At 39.5% G+C, this 22722-nt stretch overlaps 1 protein-coding gene across 5 annotated transcripts in view; it reads left to right on the top strand.

Moving 5' to 3' along the window:
- Nucleotides 1-22722, top strand: part of Ccdc7b (coiled-coil domain containing 7B) — a 116622-nt gene that overhangs the window by 46321 nt on the left and 47579 nt on the right. For 4 of the 5 annotated variants that reach the window (NM_001369028.1, NM_001369029.1, XM_030243825.1 and 1 more), the window contains 2 exons: nucleotides 17608-17669; nucleotides 19451-19507. In NM_001369028.1, coding sequence (NP_001355957.1) covers nucleotides 17608-17669; nucleotides 19451-19507 — 119 coding nt within the window. The remainder of the gene's footprint in view (nucleotides 1-17607; nucleotides 17670-19450; nucleotides 19508-22722) is intronic. The other variant, NM_029292.3, reaches the window with a different exon arrangement.

The raw sequence follows: 22722 nt of genomic DNA on the forward strand, positions 1-22722 counted from the left end.
ATTCTTTTTAAAGGTCCATTACCCCAGTAGCTATGTTTCCAGTAACAGGCATTGGTGGAAACCATGCAGGGAAGGCTGTGGCAAGCAAGTAAACTTCCTGGAGTCAGCCTACCATTTTGCACAGCTGTGATGTGCAATCCTAGAAAAGTGGGGCCCCAGGTGCTTCATTAATTCAAAAAACAAAATTTTGATCAAGAAAACACCCCTTCTAGGTTAGAAATGAAGTCATTAATTTCTATAACTAATGGTCACAAACTGGTAATGGGCAATCACAGGTACAAGGACAGAAAACAAATGATGGACTACTTAGTCTATACAAGACTTCAAAATAATAAGACACAAGACAGATGATTTGTCTCTTGACATAAATCTTGCTAACTCATGACATAAAAACTATTGCTTTAAATTTATAATGAACTTGTAGAGCTTAAAAAAAAAACAAATGAGGGATGTTTAGTCTGACATGCCTTTTAGTGGAAAGACCTGTAAACACTTCTGCTGTTACTCCTAAAACCTTATCAACCGATGACATGAACTATTACTTTACTTACTATGAACTGATGAAAAATAAAAATGTTTAGAAAAGCATGTAATCAATTTTCCTACTGTAACTTCCTCCTGTGGAACATTTTATCTATGAGGTGAATTATTTCTTACATAGAGAACTTTTGTCTGGGAAAGTATAAAAGGCTGAAAGCAAAAATAAAAGGGAAATGGAGCTCTTCTCTTCTTCATCCAGCATGCACGTGTGCATGCTTGCTTGCTTGTGTGTGTACGTTTGTGTGTGTGTGTGTGTGTGTGTGTGTGTGTGTGTGTGTGTGTGTGTGTGTTGGTGTGTATGATTTTTCTCTCTTTTCCGTTTTCTTTCTTACCAGTCCCTAAAAGAGTTAAAAGACTTAAGAGTTTCTGGTCATAGAAAATATTGGCTGTAAGTAGTTAAGTTTTCTATTCTAGTAGTGAAAGAAAATGAGATTTTCAGCTTCCAAATGCTGACACCGTTGCATACACTAGCAAGATTTTATCGAAAGGACCCAGATGTAGTTGTCTCTTGTGAGACTATGCCGGGGCCTAGCAAACACAGAAGTGGATGCTCACAGTCAGCTATTGGATGGATCACAGGGCCCCCAATGGAGGAGCTAGAGAAAGTATCCAAGGAGCTAAAGAGATCTGCAACCCTATAGGTGGAACAACATTATGAACTAACCAGTACCCCGGAGCTCTTGACTCTAGCTGCATATGTATCAAAAGATGGCCTAGTCGGCCATCACTGGAAAGAGAGGCCCATTGGACAAGCAAACTTTATATGCCCCAGTACAGGGGAACGCCAGGGCCAAAAAAATGGGAATGGGTGGGTAGGGAAGTGGGGGGAAGGGTATGGGGGACTTTTGGTATAGCATTGGAAATGTAATTGAGGAAAATATGTAATAAAAATATTTTTAAAAAAAAAGAAAATGAGATTTTGTATCTTTTGATTCATGTAAAAGAGTTGTCTATGAGCCTGCGTCCTGGGGCTGAGAACAAAGCATTACAGACAGAACTGTTGTTAAGACATTCCTAAGAACAGCTTGACTGTACAAGCAGGGCTATCTTGTCTGGGTCAACACCACCTGGCCGGAACCTCCCCTCTGTCTACTGTCCCTTGATGCTGGGTAAAGTCATACATCAACTGGTTCCTATGTGAACAAAGATAAGCCCCCAGCCCACAGGAACAAAGTCCTGATGCCCTTTTGCTAACATGTAATCTTTCTGTTAATGTTTAAATAAGCCAATAGTGTGTCACTATGCTGAATTCCACACCCCTAAGCCCCTTACCCCATAAAAAACCCTAGCTTTCGAGCCTTGTGACCCACATCCGTTATCTCCTGAGTGGGATGCATGTCGGTCCATAGCTCTGTCATTAAATGTCCTCATGTAATTATATCAAGAGATGGCCCTTCGTGATTTTTGGGTGCACACCGAATCGGGAATTGGGTGGGGGTTTCCCCACTAAGTCTAACAGTAGCAGGAGTCAATTGCTAGAAGCCATCAGCTCTGGTCCCAGAATAGGAAAAGGATGTTAATTACCATCAGCTTTTGGTTCAGCCATTTTTGCTGGCTCACTTCAGTTTACCTGGATGTAAACTTTGACAGGGCTTGATTTCCTTACGGTTGAATGGACTTTATGTTGAGTTAGACAGCTGCTGGTTACCAACAACATGTGAGTGCCATTGTTGCATTTTTACAGGCTTCTTGATATATTTTTCATTGTTTTAGTTCAATTGCTTCTCTTGCTTGGTGTGAGCTGCCTGTAGCCACGCGAACCGGATATTCCAGAAAGGCAGGCTGGGGCTGAAAGAGACTAGACAGTGAGAAAAGAATGAGGCCAAGACAATTTTTTCTCTGATCAAAGCCCACAAGTTTACTAAGAGACTGTGCTTATAAAGAGGGGAGGCCCATCCCCCCACCAATCCATTCTTGGTGCCCGGAGCCAGCCTGTAGGCGTGCAGGATAGGATGTGTCTCCAGAATGTCTCAGGGGTCTCTCAGCAGGTAGCAGAGAAGAGCAGCAGTAGTTGACATAACAATAGAGCCATCTAAATGGGAAGGCTACACCCCAGGTGATCTCTTATTCAGTGGCAGCAAAGTCTGAATCAGCCTGCTTCAAGGCTGAGGGAGGCTACAGCGTGGCAGCTTGTAAAGTATTCTCTGGTACTATGGAAGCTAGACTGAGGGAAGGAAGTTTTCAAATCAGATACAGCTCAAACCATCTGAGACTTGTGTCTGAAGTATGGCATTTCTTCAGCAATACGTGTTTACCCTTAACTCCAAGAAGTAACCAAGGACTATAAACAATTTCTATTGTTTTAGGAATCACTCTAACTACCCTGGTGGACTATTCAATAGGTGATTTCTCATGCCTGGTACTGGGGTCTCCATTAGTCTCCTGTTTTGTGGGGATCATTGTCACCCAAGTGGCATAACTTCCTGATAAGTAGGTTGGTAATTAAATAGGTGATAGATAAATGATTGATAGATAGATGTATACACACATATGAGTTTTGTAAAATTTGAGATAAATATAAATACTATGATTTCTTGAGGCTTTATCAAATAATCTTGGTGTTATTTGTTCCTCATCCATCTTTAACCTGCTGTATTGTCCTCTTGCCTCTCCTCTCTAGTTGAAACCCCTCAATGTTTTCTCAATTCCTGGTTCATATCACCTGTATCCTGCTATTTCTTCTTACTCCCTTCCTCTCATGCCTACGGTCCTTTTATGTTCTTCTGGTTTTAGTCATTACTCCATGTTGTCTGCTCACATATTAAGATTTGGAGCTAGAAACCACACATAAAAGAGAATATTGTGTTTCTGGGTCTGGGATGTCTGAGTTTGGTCAAATGAGTCATAGCAAATTCAAAACTTATTTAAAAGTTATCAAACTGTTAGAACCTAGTGGGGAAACCCCCACCCAATTCCCGATTTGGCGTGTACCCAAAAAAATCACAAAGGACCATCATCTTGATGTAAATACATGAGGACGTTTAATTATGGAGCTCCAGACCGGCATGTATCCCACACAGGAGATAATGGATGTGGGCCACAAGGCTCAAAAGCTAGGGTTTTTTATGAGGTAAGGGGCTTAGGGGTGTGGAATTCAGCATAGTGACACACTATTGGCTTATTTAAACATTAACAGAAAGATTACATGTCAGGAAAAGGGCATCAGGACTTTGTTCCTGTGGGCAGGGGGCTTATCTTTGTTCACATAGGAACCAGTTGATGTATGACTTTACCCAGCATCAAGGGACAGTAGACAGAGGGGAGGTTCCGGCCAGGTGGTGTTGACCCAGACAAGATAGCCCTGCTTGTACAATCAAGCTGTTCTTAGGAATGTCTTAACAACAGCCCTGTCTGTTCTGCTTTGTTCTCAGCCCCAGGCCACGGGCTCATAGACAACTCTTTTACATGAATCACAAGATACAAAATCTCATTTTCTTTCAAAACGACATCTAGAATTGTACTTGTAACCCTTTGTTTTTCATCAAGTATATACAAAGCACTTTTATATTGTTAAAAGAAAAACTCCTTATACTGGAAGAGGATAATACTCAGTATGCAATCCCTTCATGTGCTTTCTATATATTGTTGATTAGGCTTACAGGAATGGAGAAAATATTATTATGTCAGTACATAATAATATATGTCAGCATAAAGGCTTCTGTACATGTATTTGGGCTTTTTGTTGTTAGGCAGGAATATTTTTAAACCACATATTTATACTCGAAATTTAAGTCTTCTTGTGCAAAATATCTTTCCTTTTTTTTGCATTTTTTATCGGATATTTTATTTATTTATATTTCAAATGCTATTCCCATTCCCGGTTTACCCTCTAGAAACCCCAAGAACCCTCCACCTGCTCCTATGAGGGTATATCCCCCTCCCACCCACCCACTCCTACCTCACTGCCTTGGTATTCCCCTACACTGAGGAATCAAGCCTTCACAAGACCAAGGGCCTCTCCACCTATTGATGCCAGACAATGCTATCCTCTATTACATATGTAACTGGAGCCAGGGGTTCTTCCATGTGTACGCTTTGGGTGATGGTTTAGTCCCTGGTAACTCTGGGTGGGGGGAAGGGGGTGTGTCTTCCTATGGGGTTGCAAACACCTTCAGTTCCTTCAGTCCTTTCTCTTTTTTTTTTCATTTTTTATTAGGTATTTAGCTCATTTACATTTCCAATGCTATACCAAAAGTCCCCCATACCCACCCACCCCCAATCCCCTACCCACCCACTCCCCCTTTTTGGCCCTGGCGTTCCCCTGTACTGGGGCATATAAAGTTTGCTTGTCCAATGGGCCTCTCTTTCCAGTGATAGCCGACTAGGCCATCTTTTGATACATATGCAGCTAGAGTCAAGAGCTCCGGGGTACTGGTTAGTTCATAATGTTGTTCTGCCTATAGGGTTGCAGATCCCATTAGCTCCTTGGATACTTTCTCTAGCTCCTCCATTGGGAGCCCTGTGATCCATCCATTAGCTGACTGTGAGCATCCACTTCTGTGTTTGCTAGGCCCTGGCATAGTATCACAGGAGACAGCTACATCTGGGTCCTTTCGATAAAATCTTGCTAGTGTATGCAATGGTGTCAGCGTTTGGATGATGATTATGGGGTGGATCCCTGGGTATGGAAGTCTCTACATGGACCATCCTTTCATCTCAGCTCCAAACTTTGTCTCTGTAACTCCTTCCAAGGGTGTTTTGTTCCCACTTCTAAGGAGGGGCATAGTGTCCACACTTCAGTCTTCATTTTTCTTGAGTTTCATGTGTTTAGGAAATTGTATCTTATATCTTGGGTATCCTAGGTTTTGGGCTAATATCCACTTATCAGTGAGTATATATTGTGTGAGTTCCTTTGTGAATGTGTTACCTCACTCAGGATGATGCCCTCCAGGTCCATCCATTTGGCTAGGAATTTCATAAATTCATTCTTTTTAATAGCTGAGTAGTACTCCGTTGTGTAGATGTACCACATTTTCTGTATCCATTCCTCTGTTGAGGGGCATCTTGGTTCTTTCCAGCTTCTGGCTATTATAAATAAGGCTGCTATGAACATAGTGGAGCATGTGTCCTTCTTACCAGTTGGGGCATCTTCTGGATATATGCCCAGGAGAGGTATTGCTGGATCCTCCGGTAGTACTATGTCCAATTTCCTGAGGAACCGCCAGACGGATTTCCAGAGTGGTTGTACAAGCCTGCAATCCCACCAACAATGGAGGAGTGTTCCTCTTTCTCCACATCCTCCCCAGCATCTGCTGTCACCTGAGTTTTTGATCTTAGCCATTCTGACTGGTGTGAGGTGAAATCTCAGGGTTGTTTTGATTTGCATTTCCCTGATGATTAAGGGTGTTGAACATTTTTTCAGGTGCTTCTCTGCCATTCGGTATTCCTCAGGTGAGAATTCTTTGTTCAGTTCTGAGCCCCATTTTTTAATGGGGTTATTTGATTTTCTGAAGTCCACCTTCTTGAGTTCTTTATATATGTTGGATATTAGTCCCCTATCTGATTTAGGATAGGTAAAGATCCTTTCCCAATCTGTTGGTGGTCTTTTTGTCTTATTGACGGTGTCTTTTGCCTTGCAGAAACTTTGGAGTTTCATTAGGTCCCATTTGTCAATTCTCGATCTTACAGCACAAGCCATTGCTGTTCTGTTCAGGAATTTTTCCCCTGTGCCCATATCTTCAAGGCTTTTCCCCACTTTCTCCTCTATAAGTTTCAGTGTCTCTGGTTTTATGTGAAGTTCCTTGATCCACTTAGATTTGACCTTAGTACAAGGAGATAAGTATGAATCGATTCGCATTCTTCTACATGATAACAACCAGTTGTGCCAGAACCATTTGTTGAAAATGCTGTCTTTCTTCCACTGGATGGTTTTAGCTCCCTTGTCGAAGATCAAGTGACCATAGGTGTGTGGGTTCATTTCTGGGTCTTCAATTCTATTCCATTGGTCTACTGGTCTGTCTCTATACCAGTACCATGCAGTTTTTATCACAATTGCTCTGTAGTAAAGCTTTAGGTCAGGCATGGTGATTCCACCAGAGGTTCTTTTATCCTTGAGAAGACTTTTTGCTATCCTAGGCTTTTTGTTATTCCAGATGAATTTGCAAATTGCTCCTTCTAATTTGTTGAAGAATTGAGTTGGAATTTTGATGGGGATTGCATTGAATCTGTAGATTGCTTTTGGCAAGATAGCCATTTTTACAATGTTGATCCTGCCAATCCATGAGCATGGGAGATCTTTCCATCTTCTGAGATCTTCTTTAATTTCTTTCTTCAGAGATTTTAAGTTTTTATTATATAGATCTTTCACTTCCTTAGTTAGAGTCAGGCCAAGATATTTTATATTATTTGTGGCTATTGAGAAGGGTGTTGTTTCCCTAATTTCTTTCTCAGCCTGTTTATTCTTTGTATAGAGAAAGGCCATTGACTTGTTTGAGTTTATTTTATATCCAGCTACTTCACCGAAGCTGTTTATCAGGTTTAGGAGTTCTCTGGTGGAATTTTTAGGGTCACTTATATATACTATCATATCATCTGCAAAAAGTGATATTTTGACTTCCTCTTTTCCAAATTGTATCCCCTTGATCTCCTTTTGTTGTCGAATTGCTCTGGCTAATACTTCAAGTACTATGTTGAAAAGGTAGGGAGAAAGTGGGCAGCCTTGTCTAGTCCCTGATTTTAGTGGGATTGCTTCCAGCTTCTCTCCATTTACTTTGATGTTGGCTACTGGTTTGCTGTAGATTGCTTTTATCATGTTTAGGTATGGGCCTTGAATTCCTGATCTTTCCAACACTTTTATCATGAATGGGTGTTGGATCTTGTCAAATGCTTTTCTTGCATCTAACCAGATGATCATGTGGTTTTTGTCTTTGAGTTTGTTTATATAATGGATTACATTGATGGATTTTCGTATATTAAACCATCCCTGCATCCCTGGAATAAAGCCTACTTGGTCAGGATGGATGATTGCTTTAATGTGTTCTTGGATTCGGTCAGCGAGAATTTTATTGAGGATTTTTGCATCGATATTCATAAGAGAAATTGGTCTGAAGGTCTCTATCTTTGTTGGGTCTTTCTGTGGTTTAGGTATCAGAGTAAGAGTGGCTTCATAAAATGAGTTGGGTAGAGTACCTTCTACTTCTATTTTGTGAAATAATTTGTGCAGAACTGGAATTAGATCTTCTTTGAAGGTCTGATAGAACTCTGCACTAAACCCGTCTGGTCCTGGGCTTTTTTTGGCTGGGAGACTATTGATAACTGCTTCTATTTCTTTAGGTGATATGGGACTGTTTAGATGGTCAACTTGATCCTGATTCAACTTTGGTACCTGGTATCTGTCCAGAAATTTGTCCATTTCGTCCAGGTTTTCCAGTTTTGTTGAGTATAGCCTTTTGTAGAAGGATCTGATGGTGTTTTGGATTTCTTCAGGATCTGTTGTTATGTCTCCCTTTTCATTTCTGATTTTGTTAATTAGGATTTTGTCCCTGTGCCCTTTAGTGAGTCTAGCTAAGGGTCTATCTATCTTGTTGATTTTTTCAAAGAACAAACTCCTCGTTTGGTTAATTCTTTTAATAGTTCTTCTTGTTTCCACTTGGGTGATTTCACCACTGAGTTTGATTATTTCCTGCCGTCTACTCCTCTTGGGTGAATTTGCTTCCTTTTTTTCTAGAGCTTTTAGATGTGTTGTCACGCTGCTAGTATGTGCTCTCTCCTGTTTCTTCTTGGAGGCACTAAGAGCTATGAGTTTCCCTCTTAGAAATGCTTTCATTGTGTCCCATAGATTTGGGTACATTGTGGCTTCATTTTCATTAAACTCTAAAAAGTCTTTAATTTCTTTCTTTATTCCTTCCTTGACCAAGATATCATTGAGAAGAGTGTTGTTCAGTTTCCATGTGAATGTTGACTTTCCATTATTTATGTTGTTATTGAAGATCAGTCTTAGGCCATGGTGGTCTGATAGGATACATGGGACAATTTCAATATTTTTGTATCTGTTGAGGCCTGTTTTGTGACCAATTATATGGTCAGTTTTGGAGAAGGTCCCGTGAGGTGCTGAGAAGAAGGTATATCCTTTTGTTTTAGGATAAAATGTTCTGTAGATATCTGTCAGGTCCATTTGTTTCATAACTTCTGTTAGTTTCACTGTGTCCCTGTTTAGTTTCTGTTTCCACGATCTGTCCATTGATGAAAGTGGTGTGTTGAAGTCTCCCACTATTATTGTGTGAGGTGCAACGTGTGCTTTGAGCTTTACTAAAGTGTCTTTAATGAATGTGGCTGCCCTTGCATTTGGAGCATAGATATTCAGAATTGAGAGTTCCTCTTGGAGGATTTTACCTTTGATGAGTATGAAGTGTCCCTCCTTGTCTTTTTTAATAACTTTGGGTTGAAAGTCCATTTTATCCGATATTAAAATGGCTATTCCAGCTTGTTTCTTCAGACCATTTGCTTGGAAACTTGTTTTCCAGCCTTTCACTCTGAGGTAGTGTCTGTCTTTTTCCCTGAGATCGGTTTCCTGTAAGCAGCAGAATGTTGGGTCCTGTTTGTGTAGCCAGTCTGTTAGTCTATGTCTTTTTATTGGGGAGTTGAGACCATTGATATTAAGAGATATTAAGGAAAAGTAATTGTTGCTTCCTGTTGTTTTTGTTGTTAAAGTTGGCATTCTGTTCTTGTGGCTGTCTTCTTTTAGTTTTGTTGAGGGATTATCTTCTTGTTTTTTCTAGGGCGTGGTTCCCGTCCTTGTATTGGTTTTTTTCTGTTATTATCCTTTGAAGGGCTGGATTCGTGGAGAGATAATGGGTGAATTTAGTTTTGTCGTGGAATACTTTGGTTTCTCCATCTATGGTAATTGAGAGTTTGGCTGGGTATAGTAGCCTGGGCTGGAATTTGTGTTCTCTTAGTGTCTGTATAACATCTGTCCAGGCTCTTCTGGCTTTCATAGTCTCTGGTGAAAAATCTGGTGTAATTCTGATAGGCTTGCCTTTATATGTTACTTGACCTTTTTCCCTTACTGCTTTTAGTATTCTATCTTTATTTAGTGCATTTGTTGTTCTGATTATTATGTGTCGGGAGGAATTTCTTTTTTGGTCCAGTCTATTTGGAGTTCTGTAGGCTTCTTGTATGTTCATGGGTATCTCTTTCTTTAGATTTGGGAAGTTTTCTTCAATAATCTTGTTGAAGATGTTTGCTGGTCCTTTGAGTTGAAAATCTTCATTCTCATCCACTCCTATTATCCGTAGGTTCGGTCTTCTCATTGTGTCCTGGATTTCCTGGATGTTTTGAGTTAGGATCTTTTTGCATTTTCCATTTTCTTTGATTGTTGTGCCGATGTTCTCTATGGAATCTTCTGCACCTGAGATTCTCTCTTCCATTTCTTGTATTCTGTTGCTGATGCTCGCATCTATGGTTCCAGATTTCTTTCCTAGTGTTTCTATCTCCACTGTTGCCTCACTTTGGGTTTTCTTTATTGTGTCTACTTCCCTTTTTAGGTTTTGGATGGTTTTATTCAATTCCATCACCTGTTTGGTTGTGTTTTCCTGCAATTCTTTAAGGGATTTTTGTGTTTCCTCTTTAATGTCTTCTACCTGTTTAGCAGTGTTCTCCTGTATTTCTTTAAGTGAGTTATTTAAGTCCTTCTTGATGTCCTCTACCATCATCATGAGATATGCTTTTAAATCCAGGTCTAGCTTTTCAGGTGTGTTGGGGTGCCCTGGACTGGGCGAAGTGGGAGTGCTGGGTTCTGATGATGGTGAGTAGTCCTGGTTTCTGTTAGTAAGATTCTTACGTTTACCTTTCGCCATCTTGTAATCTCTGGAGTTAGTTGTTATAGTTGTCTCTGTTTAGAGATTGTTCCTCTGGTGATTTTGTTACACTATAGCAGCAGACCAGGGAGACTAGCTCTCTTCCCTGAGTTTCAGTGGTCAGAGCAGTCTCTGCAGGCAAGCTCTCCTCTTTCAGGGAGGTGCACAGTTATCTGGTGTTTGGACCTCCTCCTGGCCGAAGATGAAGGCCCAAAACAGGATTTTTCCCAGAAGCTGTGTTGCTTTGGCCTGCAGACTGCCCGCTGCGGAGTCCCAGAATCAAGGTGGCCCCCGTGGAACGTGAGGCAGAAGCCTCACGGGCTGTGTGGACACCTGTGCTCTGACCAGGAAGGTGGCAGGTTGTCTGGAGCCGAAAATGGCGCCGCCTCAGAGGCTCTATGGCTCTTGCCCGGTCCAGAAGCTGCTGGCCTCTGTGTTCCACACTCTCACCCGCAGACCTCCCGCCGCAGAGTCCCGGAACCAAGGTAGCCCCCACGGAACGTGAGGCAGAAGCCTCTCGGGCCGGGTGGACCCCTGTGCTCTCACCAGGAAGGTGGCAGGTTCTTCAGTCCTTTCTCTAACTCCTCCATTGGGGTCCCCATGCTAAGTCCAGTGCTTGACTGTGAGCATCCATCTCTGTATTTGCCAGGCTCTGGCAGAGACTCTCAGGAGACAGCTATAACAGGCTTCTGTCTACAAGCACTTCTTGGCATCTGCAATAGTGTCTGGGTTTGGTTCTGTATATGGAATGGATACCCAGGTGAGAAAGTCTCTGGATGGCCTTTCCTTCAGATTCTGCTCCACACTTTGTCCCTGTATTTCCTTCAGACAAGAGTCACTGTGGATTAAAAATTTGGAGATGATCAGGTGGCCCCATCCCTCAAAGGAGGTCTTACCTAACCTCTGGATATGGACTCTACAGGAACTCCCTCCCCTTTGTTGGCATTTGAACTAATCTCATGACTGTTGGGTCCTAGAAGACTCTTGCTTTCCTGACATCTGGGACTTGCTGGTGGTTACCCCCAGTTCCCAATCCTCCATTGCTACACACCACTGTTCAAATTCCTGACCTGCTGTATATCATCCCTATCTCCTCCCATACCGGTTCCGGCTACCCCCTCCCTGTCTTCTCGTCCTCTGAAGTCCCTCCCACCCACTATGTCCTCTAAAAATTTTGTTCCCTCTTCTAAGAAGGACTGAAGCATCCACATTTTGGTCTTCCATCTTCTTCAGCTTCATATGGTCTGTGAATTGTATTTTGGGTATTCTGAGCTTCTGGGCACTTATCTTTCCGTGCATACCACGTGTGTTCCTTTGTGATTGAGTTACCTCACTATGATATTTTCTAGTCCATCCATTTGCCTAAGAATTTCATGAAGTCATTGTTTTTAATCACATTTGTTGTACCCATTCCTGTGTTGAGGGACATCTGGGTTCTTTCCAACTTCTGGCTATTATAAATAAGGCTCCTATGAACATAGTGGAGCATGTGTCCTTATTACATGTTGGAGCGTCTTCTGGGTATATGACCAGGAGTGGTATTGCTGGGTCCTCAGGTACTACTATGTCCAATTTTCTGAGTAACCACTAGACTGATTTTCAGAGTGGTTGTACCAGCTTGCAATCCCACCAACAATGGGGGACTGTTCCTCTTTCTCCAAAACCTAACCAACATCTGCTGTCACATGAGTTTTTGATCTTAGCCATTCTGAATGGTGTGAGGTAGAATCTCATGGTTGTTTTAATTTGCATTTCCCAGATGACTAAGGATGTTGAATATTTCTTTAGGTGCTTCTCGGTCACTTGGTATTCCTTAGGTGAGAATTTTTGTTTAGTTACTTACCCCATTTTTAAAATAGGGTTATTTGGTTCTCTGGAGTCTAACTTCTTGAGTTCTTTCAATATATTGGATATTAGCCCTCAATCGGATGGAGGATTGGTAAAGATCTTTTCCCAATCTGTTGGTTGCCAATTTGTCCTATTGACAGTGTCCTTTGCCTTCCAGTAGCTTTGCAATTTTATGAAGTCCCAATTGTCAATTCTTGATCTTAAAGCATAAACTATTGGTGTTTTGTTCAGGAAATTTTCCCCTGTGCCCATTTGCTCAAGGCTCTTCCCCACTTTCTTTTCTATTAGTTTCAATGTATCTGGTTTTATGAGAAGGTCCATGATCCACTTGGACTTGAGCTTTGTACAGGAGATAATAATAGGTCGACTTGCAGTTTTCCACATGCTAACTGCCAGTTGAGCCAGCACCATTTGTTGAAAGTTCTGTCTTTTTCCACTGAATGGTTTTAGCTCCTTTGTCAAAGATCAAGTAAACATAAATGTGTGGGCTCATTTCTGGGTCTTCAATTCTATTCCATTGATCTACTTGCCTGTCTCTATACCAATAGCATGCAATTTTTATCACTATTGCTCTGTAATACAGCTTGATGTCAGGGATGGTGATTCTACCAGAAGTTCTTTTATTGTTGAGAATAGAGTTTGCTATCCTGGGATTTTGATATTTCAAATGAATTTGCAAATTGCCATTTCTAACTTGGTTAAAAACTGAGTTGGAATTTTGATGGGGATTACATTGAATCTGTAGATTGCTTTTGGCAAGATAGCCATTTTTACTATATTAATCCTGCCAATCCATGAGCATGGGAGATCTTTCCATCTTCTGAGATCTTTGATTTATTTATTCGGGGAATGGAAGTTCATGTCATACAGATCTTTCACTTGCTTGGTTAGAGTCACACCAAGGTATTTTATATTATTTGTCACTATTGTAAAGGGTGCCATTTCCCTAATTCCTTTCTCAGCCCGGTCATCCTTTGAGTAGAGGAAGGTTACTGGTTTTTGGGTTTTGAATTTTTGTTTTTTGTTTTTGGAGTATTTTGTTTTGTTGTTGTTGTTGTTGTTTAAGTTAATTTTATATCCATCCACATCGTTGAAGATGTTTATCAGCTGTAGGAGTTCTCTGGTGGAGTTTTTGGGGTCACTTATGTATACTATCATATCATCTGCAAATAGAGATATTTTGACTTCTTCCTTTCCAACTCGTAAGCCTTTGACCTCCTTTTGTTGACTAATTGTTCTGGCTTCGAATTCCAGTACTATATTGAATAGGTAGGGAGAGAGTGGGCAGCTTTGTCTAGTCCCTGATTTTAGTGGGATTGCTTCAAGTTTCTCTCTGTTTAGTAGTAGTTTGGCTACTGGTCTGCTGTATATTAGTTTTACTATGTTTAGGTATGGGCCCTTAGTTCCTGATCTTTCTAAGACTTTTACCATGAAGTGATATTGAATTTTGAAATGATCATGTGGTTTTGATCTTTGAGTTTCTTTATATAGTGGATTATATTGATGGATTTCCGTATATTGCAACACCCATGCATACCTGAGATGAAGCCTACTTGAGCATGATGGATGATTGTTTTGAGGTGTTCTTGGATTCAGTTAAATTGAGTATTTTTGCATCTAGAGTCATAAGGGAAATTGGTCTGAAGTTCTCTTTGTTGGGTCTTTGTGTGTTTAGGTATCAGAGTAATTGTGGCTTCATAGAATGAATTGGGTAAAGTACCTTTTGTTTCTATTTTGTGGAATAATTTGAAGAGTATTGGTATTAGGTCTCCTTTGAAAGTCTGATAAAATTCTACAATAAGCTTATCTGGTCTTGGACTCTTTTTTTGGTTGGGAGACTATTAATGACTCTTTCTATTTCTTTAGGGGTTATGGGACTGTTTAGATCATTTATCTGATCCTGATTTAACTTTGGCACCTGGTATCTGTATAGAATATGGTCCATTTCATCCAGATTTTCCAGTTTTGTTGAGTATAGGTTTTGTACGAGGATCTGATGTTTTGTTTTGTTTTGTTTTTTTAATTTACTAGGTTTCTGTTGTTATCTTTCCCTTTTCGCTTCTGATTTTGTTAATCTGGACACTGTCACTATACCCTCTGGTTAGTCTGGCTAAGGGTATTTCTATCTTGTTGATTTTTTTTTCAAAGAACAAGCTCCTGATTTTGTTGATCCTGGGTACACTTCTTTCTGTTTCTCCATGGTTGATTTCAGTCTCGAGTTTGATTATTTACTGTTGTCTATTCCTTTTGGTTGTATTTGCTTCTTTTTGTTCTAGAGCTTTCAGGTGTGCTATCAAGCTGCTACTCTATGCTCTCTCCAGTTTCTTTTTGGATGCACTCATAGCTATGAGATTTCCTCTTAGGAATGTTTTCATTGTGTCCCATAAGTTTGAGAATGTTGTGCTTTCACATTCATTAAATTCTAAAAAGTCTTTAATTTCATTATTTCTTCCTTGACGAAGTTGTCATTGAGTAGAGTGTTGTTCAACTTCTACTTGTATGTGGGCTTTCTGTTGCATTTGTTGTTGTTAAAGATCAGCCTTAGTCTGTGGTAATCTCATAGGATTTATAGGATTGTTTCAATCTTCTTGTATCTGTTGCAGCCTATTTTGTGACTGATTATATGGTCAGTTTTGGAGAAGGTACAATAAGGTGCTGAGAAGAAGGTATATTCTTTTGTTTTAGAGTGTTTGTTCTATAGACATCTGTTAAACCCATTTGTTTCATAATTTCTGTTAGTTGACTGTGTCTTTGTTTAGTTTCTGTTTTCATGACCTGTCCATTGATAAGAGAAGGGTGTTGAAGTCTCCCATTATTATTGTGTGTGGTACAATGTGTGCTTTGAGCTTTAGTAAAGTTTCTTTTATGAATATGGGTGCCCTTTCATTGGGAGCATAGATGTGCAGAGCTGAGTTTATCTTGGTAGATATTTCCTTTGATGAGTATGAAGTATCCTTCCTTATCTTTTTAAATAACTTTTGGTTGACAGTGAATTTTATTTGATATTAGAATGGCTACTCCAGCTTTTTTTTTTTTTTTTTTGGAACCATGTGTTTAGAAAATTGTTTTCCAGCCTTTTACTCTGAGGTGGTGTCTGTCTTTCTCACTGAGGTGTATTCCTGTATGCAGCAAAATGCTGGGTCCTATTTATGTATCCAGTCTGTTAGTCTATTTCTTTTTACTGGGGAATTGAGTCCATTGATATTAAGAGATTAAGGAAAAGTGATTGTTGCTTCCTGTTATTTTTGTTGTTAGTGTTGGTATTCTGTTCATGTGGCTATCTTCTTTTAGGTTTGTTGAAGCTTTCTTGCTTTTTCTAGGGTGTAGATTCCCTCCTTGTGTTGGAGTTTTCCCTTTATTATCCTTTGAAGGGCTAGATTCATGGAAAGATATTGTGTAAATTTAGTTTTGTCATGGACTATCTCGATTTCTCCATCTATGTTAATTGAGGGCTTTGCTGGGTATAGTATCCAGGGCTTGCTTTTGTGTTCTCTTAGGGTCTGTATGACATCTGTCCAAGATCTTGTGACTTTTATAGTCTCTGGTGAGAAGTCTGGTGTAATTAAGATAGTTCTGCCTATATATACTACTTGACCTTTTTCCATTACTGCTTTTGATATTCTTTCTATGTTTAGGAAATATGGTGTTTTGATTATTATGTGATGGGGAAATTTCTTTTCTGGTCCAGTCTATTTGTTTTATAGGCGTCTTGTGTGTTTATGGGCATCTCTCTCTTTAGATTAGGGAAGTTTTCTTCTATAATTTTGTTGGAGATATTTACTGGCCCTTTAAGTTGGAAATCTCCACTCTCTTCTATATTATCCTTAAGTTTGGTCATTTCGTTGTGTCCTGGATTTTCTGAATGTTTTGGGTTACGAGTTTCTTGAATTTTGCATTTTTCTATGACTGTTGTGCCAATGTTTTCAGTGGTATCATCTGCACCTGAGATTCTCTCTTCTATTTCTTGTATTCTATTCATGATGTTTTGACTCCTGATTATCCCCTAGGTCTTCTTTTCTTTTCCTTTGTCTTTTATTTTCTTTTCTATTGGATATTTTCTTTATTTATGTTTCAAATGTTTTCTTCTTTCCAGGTCTCCCCTTCAGAAACTCGCTATCCCATTGCCCCTCCTGATCTCTTTCCTAGGCTTTCTATCTCCAGGGTTTTCTCCCTTTGTGATTTCTTTATTGTGTCTATTTCCATTTTTAGATCCTGGATGGTTTTGTTCAATTCCTTCACCTGTTTGGTTGTGTTTTCCTATAATTCTTTAAAGGATTTTTGTGTTTTCTCTTTAAGGGCTTCTACCTGTTTACCTGTGTTTTCATGTTTTTCTTTAAGGGAGTAATTTACATAATTCTTAAAGTCTTCTATCATTATCATGAGATGTGATATTAAATCTGAATCTGGCTTTTCTGGTATGTTTGTGTATACAGAACTTTCTGTGGTGGGAGAACTGGGTTCTGATGATGCCAAGTAGCTTTGGTTTCTGTTACTTAGGTTATTGTGCTTGCTTCTCACCATCTGTTTATTTCTGGTGTTAGTTGGTCTTGGTGCCTCTGACTGGAGTTTTTCCCTCCTGTGGACCTGTGAGCCTGTGATCTTAGGTGTGTCAGGACTCCTGGGAGACCAGCTCTCTCCTGGTGGTAATGGGGTGCAGAGAGCTGTGATCTTAAGTGTGTCAGCACTCCTGGGTAACCAGTTTTCTCTCTGTATGGAGTACTGTGTCACAGGGTTAACTCTGAGGTGCTGATGGAAACTGGAGGGATCCTATCACTGGCTGTTTTGAGGTTCTTGTGCCCTGTGGGCTCCTGATGGGTCCCTCTTTGGACAGTTATTGGAACAAAAGTGGTGGTCTCACCTGGCAACTTAGGAGTGACAACACTCCTGGAAGACCAGCTTTCTCCAGGCAGGAGTTGGGTATAGGGTGCTGTGGGACAACCTTAACTCCAAGGCACAGATCACAAGGTATTTTTCTAGTAACTCCTGGGAGACCTATAACTGCTTTATGAGAAAGCCATTAGTATATGTAAGTTTTAACAGATAAAGAGCCTGAAGCTAAGAGAGGCACAGAAGGTTGCTCCAGGCCACATAGTTACAGGTTTGGAGCAGGTTATCTCACTCTCAGGCTTGTGCTCTTAGCACTACACCAAATGATAATATACAGTTTCTACTGATTTGTTTTTATAATTTTAGTTCTAAGTGTTATTGGTGTACTTAATTATATTCTTGGAATATACAACTTATAGAATTTGTACTTTTTACTATAGGATGGCATTTGTCTTAGCACTAAGTGAAAGATAAATGATAGGCTAACATTTATTTTACAAACTTCATATGTCTAGTCTATAAATTATAGTTCCTTGAGCATTTAACTTAACTCTGAACATGTATGAAGATATGTTTTCTTTATTGGCACTCTTAACAGGGATAAAGAGATACCACCAGAATTAATAAAATCTTATGGACTTGTAGAAAAGCAAATTGAAGGTAATATTTTATAAATCCTTAAACTTTATAGTTTCATAAACTTTTTTTAATTTCAACTCACATCCCTTCAATATGTCCCTTGTTACTTGTTATTTCTCCTGGCCATGTGCTCATGGTCCATCTCCATTATGGTTGCTTCTCCCTTTTGTGTGTGCTTTCTTCTTCTCTTCTTTCTATCTGCCACCCCGAATCAAGTAACTGATAAGCCACTTACCTCTATCTACTGCCCAGTCACAGGTCTTAGCCTTTTGTTTACCAATTAACTTAAGAAGCAAGGTTACATAGCATCACTTGATGTATTTGAGGCTCTTCTTGTTGTGGGCAAACATATCTTGGGGACCAGTTTTTAGCATTTGAATGCACAACAGCACAGACTAACCCCAACACAGGCATTGCACACATATAGTGAACATGCAGGCAAAACACTCAAACACATAAAATAAAAACAATTATTCTTAAAAGATGAATGCTATTATGATCTGGTTGCTGCACCCATAAAGTTTAGAGAGTTCAAGGATAGAACATATTATGAATCATTCAAATTTGTGGTAATACATTGTCCCCACCTGTGGGACAGTCAAACATGGTCTGTGGAACCACCTGTGGAGAGAATGAAGGGTGAGAAACACAAGGACAGACAGCAAGTCTGATTGATCAAGCTGTCAAATTTTATTATTCCTAGGCAGGTTTTATGCCCACAGAAGCAGGGTATGTGGAGGGGGATGACACAGAATTGCTTTGTTTCTGGGAGAACGCACCTGTTCTTAAAAGCAGGATATTGGCTAGGTCAAAAGTTCAGCAGGAGGAACAGAACAGAGTGGGTTTCTAGGTACCTGTCCACAAAATCTATAGCTATTTGTTCTTAACTGGGGGCCGTACTTTCTTTCAGAGACCTCAACTTTTCCTAAATAAATCTAAACTAAGCTAGTACTTTTCCACTAAGGCCAAGACTTTGTAAGTAAGCACTTATGGCTGACAAGGCAGTTAATATTCAAACAGGGCCGCTCCCAACAAAACATTGCAGTCTGTTAATGTTGTAGTAGGTCTACAACTTGGTTTATCTCAGGAAAGTTAGAAATACCTTGCAACCTTCAAAGATGAATAGTGCTTATTGAGTGAAGAAAAAAATATTGGTCATTTGAGATGGCAATAATATATTAACATGAGAATTAAAACTGGAGATCAGCAGCACTAATGTTACAGAGGTCCTGCTTGTAGTACCAAAGCCTTTGGACATTTTTAGTATTAAACAAGGAATTGTTAAAAAATTTATAGTGAAATAAATTATAATGCAGCTTAAATATATAATCAATAACATTAGATTTCTAAAGAAAGAAAGTGATATGGACAGATTAGAAACCTCTTTAACTGATATAATTGACACAACTTGGTGATTGAAGGCAAAGAAAAGGTAATGAGGTACTCATGTTACTTTCAACCAATAGAAATGAACAGAAGAGGAAAAACAAGTAGTGGAAGGGTGTGGCACAGTTGCAGAGCACCTGCCTATCCACCAAGATCTTGGTTTGATCCCTGGTGTCGCACAAGAGATAGGAAAAGCATGTTTTACAGAGAAAATGATGCATCTGTAAGTGGCTATTATCCATATTCATTCAGACACCACAGCCTAAGTGCATGATTCCAAGGGTTTGATATTAGAGGCTGTTGTTCTTTCTTTCCTTTGGGTGAATCATTAAAGTTAATAATATAGACTATGAGCCCAATTAGTGTGTAGAATTGTATATAAAATATATAATAGTGGATACTTGTATCTATTTCAGAGTTCATAACATCCCATTCAGCTTTAGAATCTCAAACTGAAACTGAAAGTCAGCCAGGTAAGCAGCCATTCATTTAAATATCATCACATTAACACCTCCTAAAGGTTCCATAACCTTCCCTATTACTTCCTTGGTCCTGCTGAGGACCAAGTGTTCATGTTACTGAGCCTGTGGGAACATTCTCATTCATACCAAAATAGTTAAGAAACTTGCATTCTTGATGCTTTTTTTCAAGATTTTGTCTGTTTGTTGGTTTGTTTGTTTTTAAGAAAAAGTGTCAGGTGTCCCAAGTTGACTTCAAACAACAGCTTACTTTCTGCAGTCTATACTAGTGATGACTGCATGAGTTTTCATATGCAGTACACAAGCACCTGCATGGGGACCTATTGTGGTTTTTGGTAGCAAAGGTTGTTTGGATTCGTGTGTGTGTGTGTGTGTGTGTGTGTGTGTGTGTGTGTGTATTTCTCACTCAAGGGAAGCTGTAGCAGGGAGATAGGTGTTGGTGACAAATATAGCTTGCAATGTGATCATATGACAGTAGCACCAGCACTGAAGCATGTTATCTATGAGATGTACATAGATTTGGGTTCTGTACCACAGGTACTTATGGGCTAGCTGGGTCTGTGAGATCCAGATGCTGCTTAATTCTGAGGTACTACTTTCTCAGCAAACTCAGTGGGGATGTTCCTGCAGCATCTGAAACTCTAGTGTCTGCATTGCAAGTTCTGTCAGACTGGCCCCAAAGCTGGGCTCTTGCACACATGCAGCAGAAGTTGCATCAGATCCTTGGGCTGCAAACTGTGACCTGGTAGCAGCTTTTATGTTTGAGACCTGGGCACTCAAAGTGGCATTGAAGCTTGGGTTGCAGTGTTGTGAGCACACAGTGCAACTCTGAGAGTCTGGGGACTTCTTAGATGCAGGGATGGCTTTCCTGGCTGCCTGTATGGGATGGAGAGAAATATGGTATGATTTTTATCTATTTTCTCTATATAAGTCCCTTGACTTCTTTATATTTCTCTCTTCATCTTTGATTTTTATAGAGCTTTAATAGTATTACATGTTTAGGTGCATATATTTTATTTTGTTTTTAATTTATGTTTTTAAGCTTTGAAACAGCCAGATAGATCACTAGGTAAAAGTACTTACTACACAGGCTTGGTGGTCTGAGTTAGTCCTTGGAACTTGTATGATAGTGAGAGGAGGAAATCAGATTCCATAAAGCTGTGTTTAAGTCTCCACAAGCAGGCTCTGTTATAATCACCCCCACATAAATATGCATACCCATACAATGATAACAAAAGTTTTAAATGATACATGCCTTAGTATCTGTCATTAATTTTAGAAAATCTGTAATCATCACTTCACTTTGCTCTTTCATTTTCCCTATGTCACTCATTACCCAGTTAAGCATGTATTTCACCTGTTTTATTACATAATTAGGCATGTATTACACCTGTTTTTTTAACCCCATTTAGGTATGTATTACACCTGTTTTTATTACTCCATTAGGCATACATTACACCTGTTTTTGGTTTTTTTAACCATTTCACAGATCTTGAATGCTCAATTACATTTTTACCTCATTTGCTTCTCAGTTTTGGGAGTTTCTGATGACAGTTTCATGCTCACTGACTTTTTTCAAGCAAGTTGCTTTATTGGTCTGCAAAATACTCTTAAGAATTATTTAAAAATATGCAGGTTGTTTTCCAAAGAGTTCTGAGTATTAAATCATGTTTTTAAATCCTTACATTAGCCATATACAATAGACATTTATTAGACATCAATGTAACATTACCTGGTTATTATGATTATTAAAATAGCCATTCCTGGTCCAGAAGATCAAAACCAGCACGATCTCCATGACACAGGGCAACAACAAAACATCCAAGAGGAATCCCTGTGGGAATTCCGTATTGATAGTGTAGCAGAAGCCATGAGCCTTGAAACAGACCAATGACTTACTGCAATGAACATTTGCAAATAAAGATGAATGGATAAATGGATATAGTGTGTGATACACTGTGACACACTTCAACTCCCACAACAAGATGATTTTTTGTTTGTTTTCATTTTCATTCTATCTTATTATTTTGTTTTGGGGAGGTTGCTAGGGTGGAGGTGTGGGTGAGATGAGTAGGGTTAGGGTACATATTGTGAAATTCACAAAGAATCAATAAAAAGTTAAAAAAAAACCGAGAGATCCCACATAGATTAGAACAAATGGTGTGATTGGCACAATGCAAGTGCTCCTAAAGGAGTAACAGAGATGGTTCTATATTTTCTCTTTTCTTTTTTTTTCCAAGACAGGGTTTATTTTGTATATCTGTGCAGTAACTAGCTCTGTAGAAAGGCTGGACTCAAATTCTCAGAGAGTTTGCCTAGCTCTGCAATTGGTAGGATTAAAGGTGTTTGCCAACACTGTCCTATTTCTTATTTAATTATTTATTTATTTACTTGTTTTACTTATTTATTTTAAAATGGTGACATTTTTTCTTTTCTTCGTTTTTTTTTTTTAAGATTTACTTATTTATTTTTTTATATATGTGAGTACACTTGCTCTCTTCAGACATACTAGAAGAGGGCATCAGATCCCATTGCAGATGGTTGTAAGCCACCATGTGGTTGTTAGGAATTGAACTCAGGACCTCCAGAAGAGCAGTCAGTGCTCTTTACTTCTAAGCCATCTCTCCAGCTCCCATTTATATTTTTTTAAGATTTACCTATTCATGTATTTTTATGTATATATGTATATGAGTGTGCTGCCTTATGTGTATCAGAAGAGGGAATCTAATCCCATTACAGATGTTTCTGAGCAACCATGTGGTTGCTGAGGATTGAACTGAGAATCTGTGGAAAGCAGTCAGTGCTCTTAACCTCTGAGCCATCTCTCCATAATTTATTTGTTTTATTTTATTTTATTTTATTTACTTTTTACTTACTGCCTGTATCAGTTACAAGGCATTCTTTGCTACAATAGAGCTTTAGCAATTTTTACTTTTTTACTAGAGTTTCTGCTTATATTATCCATCTGTTCTTGTATGTTGCCAGTTTTTCCCTAGGTAATATAGGTGGAACAACATTATGAGCTAACCAGTACCCCGGAGCTCTTGACTCTAGCTGCATATATATCAAAAGATGGCCTAGTCGGCCATCACTGGAAAGAGAGGCCCATTGGACTTGCAAACTTTATATGCCCCAGTACAGGGGAATACCAGGGCCAAAAAGGGGGAGTGGGTGGGCAGGGGAGTGGGGGTGGGTGGATATGGGGGACT

Source organism: Mus musculus, chromosome 8 (assembly GCF_000001635.26).
Source record: "Mus musculus strain C57BL/6J chromosome 8, GRCm38.p6 C57BL/6J".
Lineage (NCBI taxonomy): Eukaryota > Metazoa > Chordata > Mammalia > Rodentia > Muridae > Mus > Mus musculus.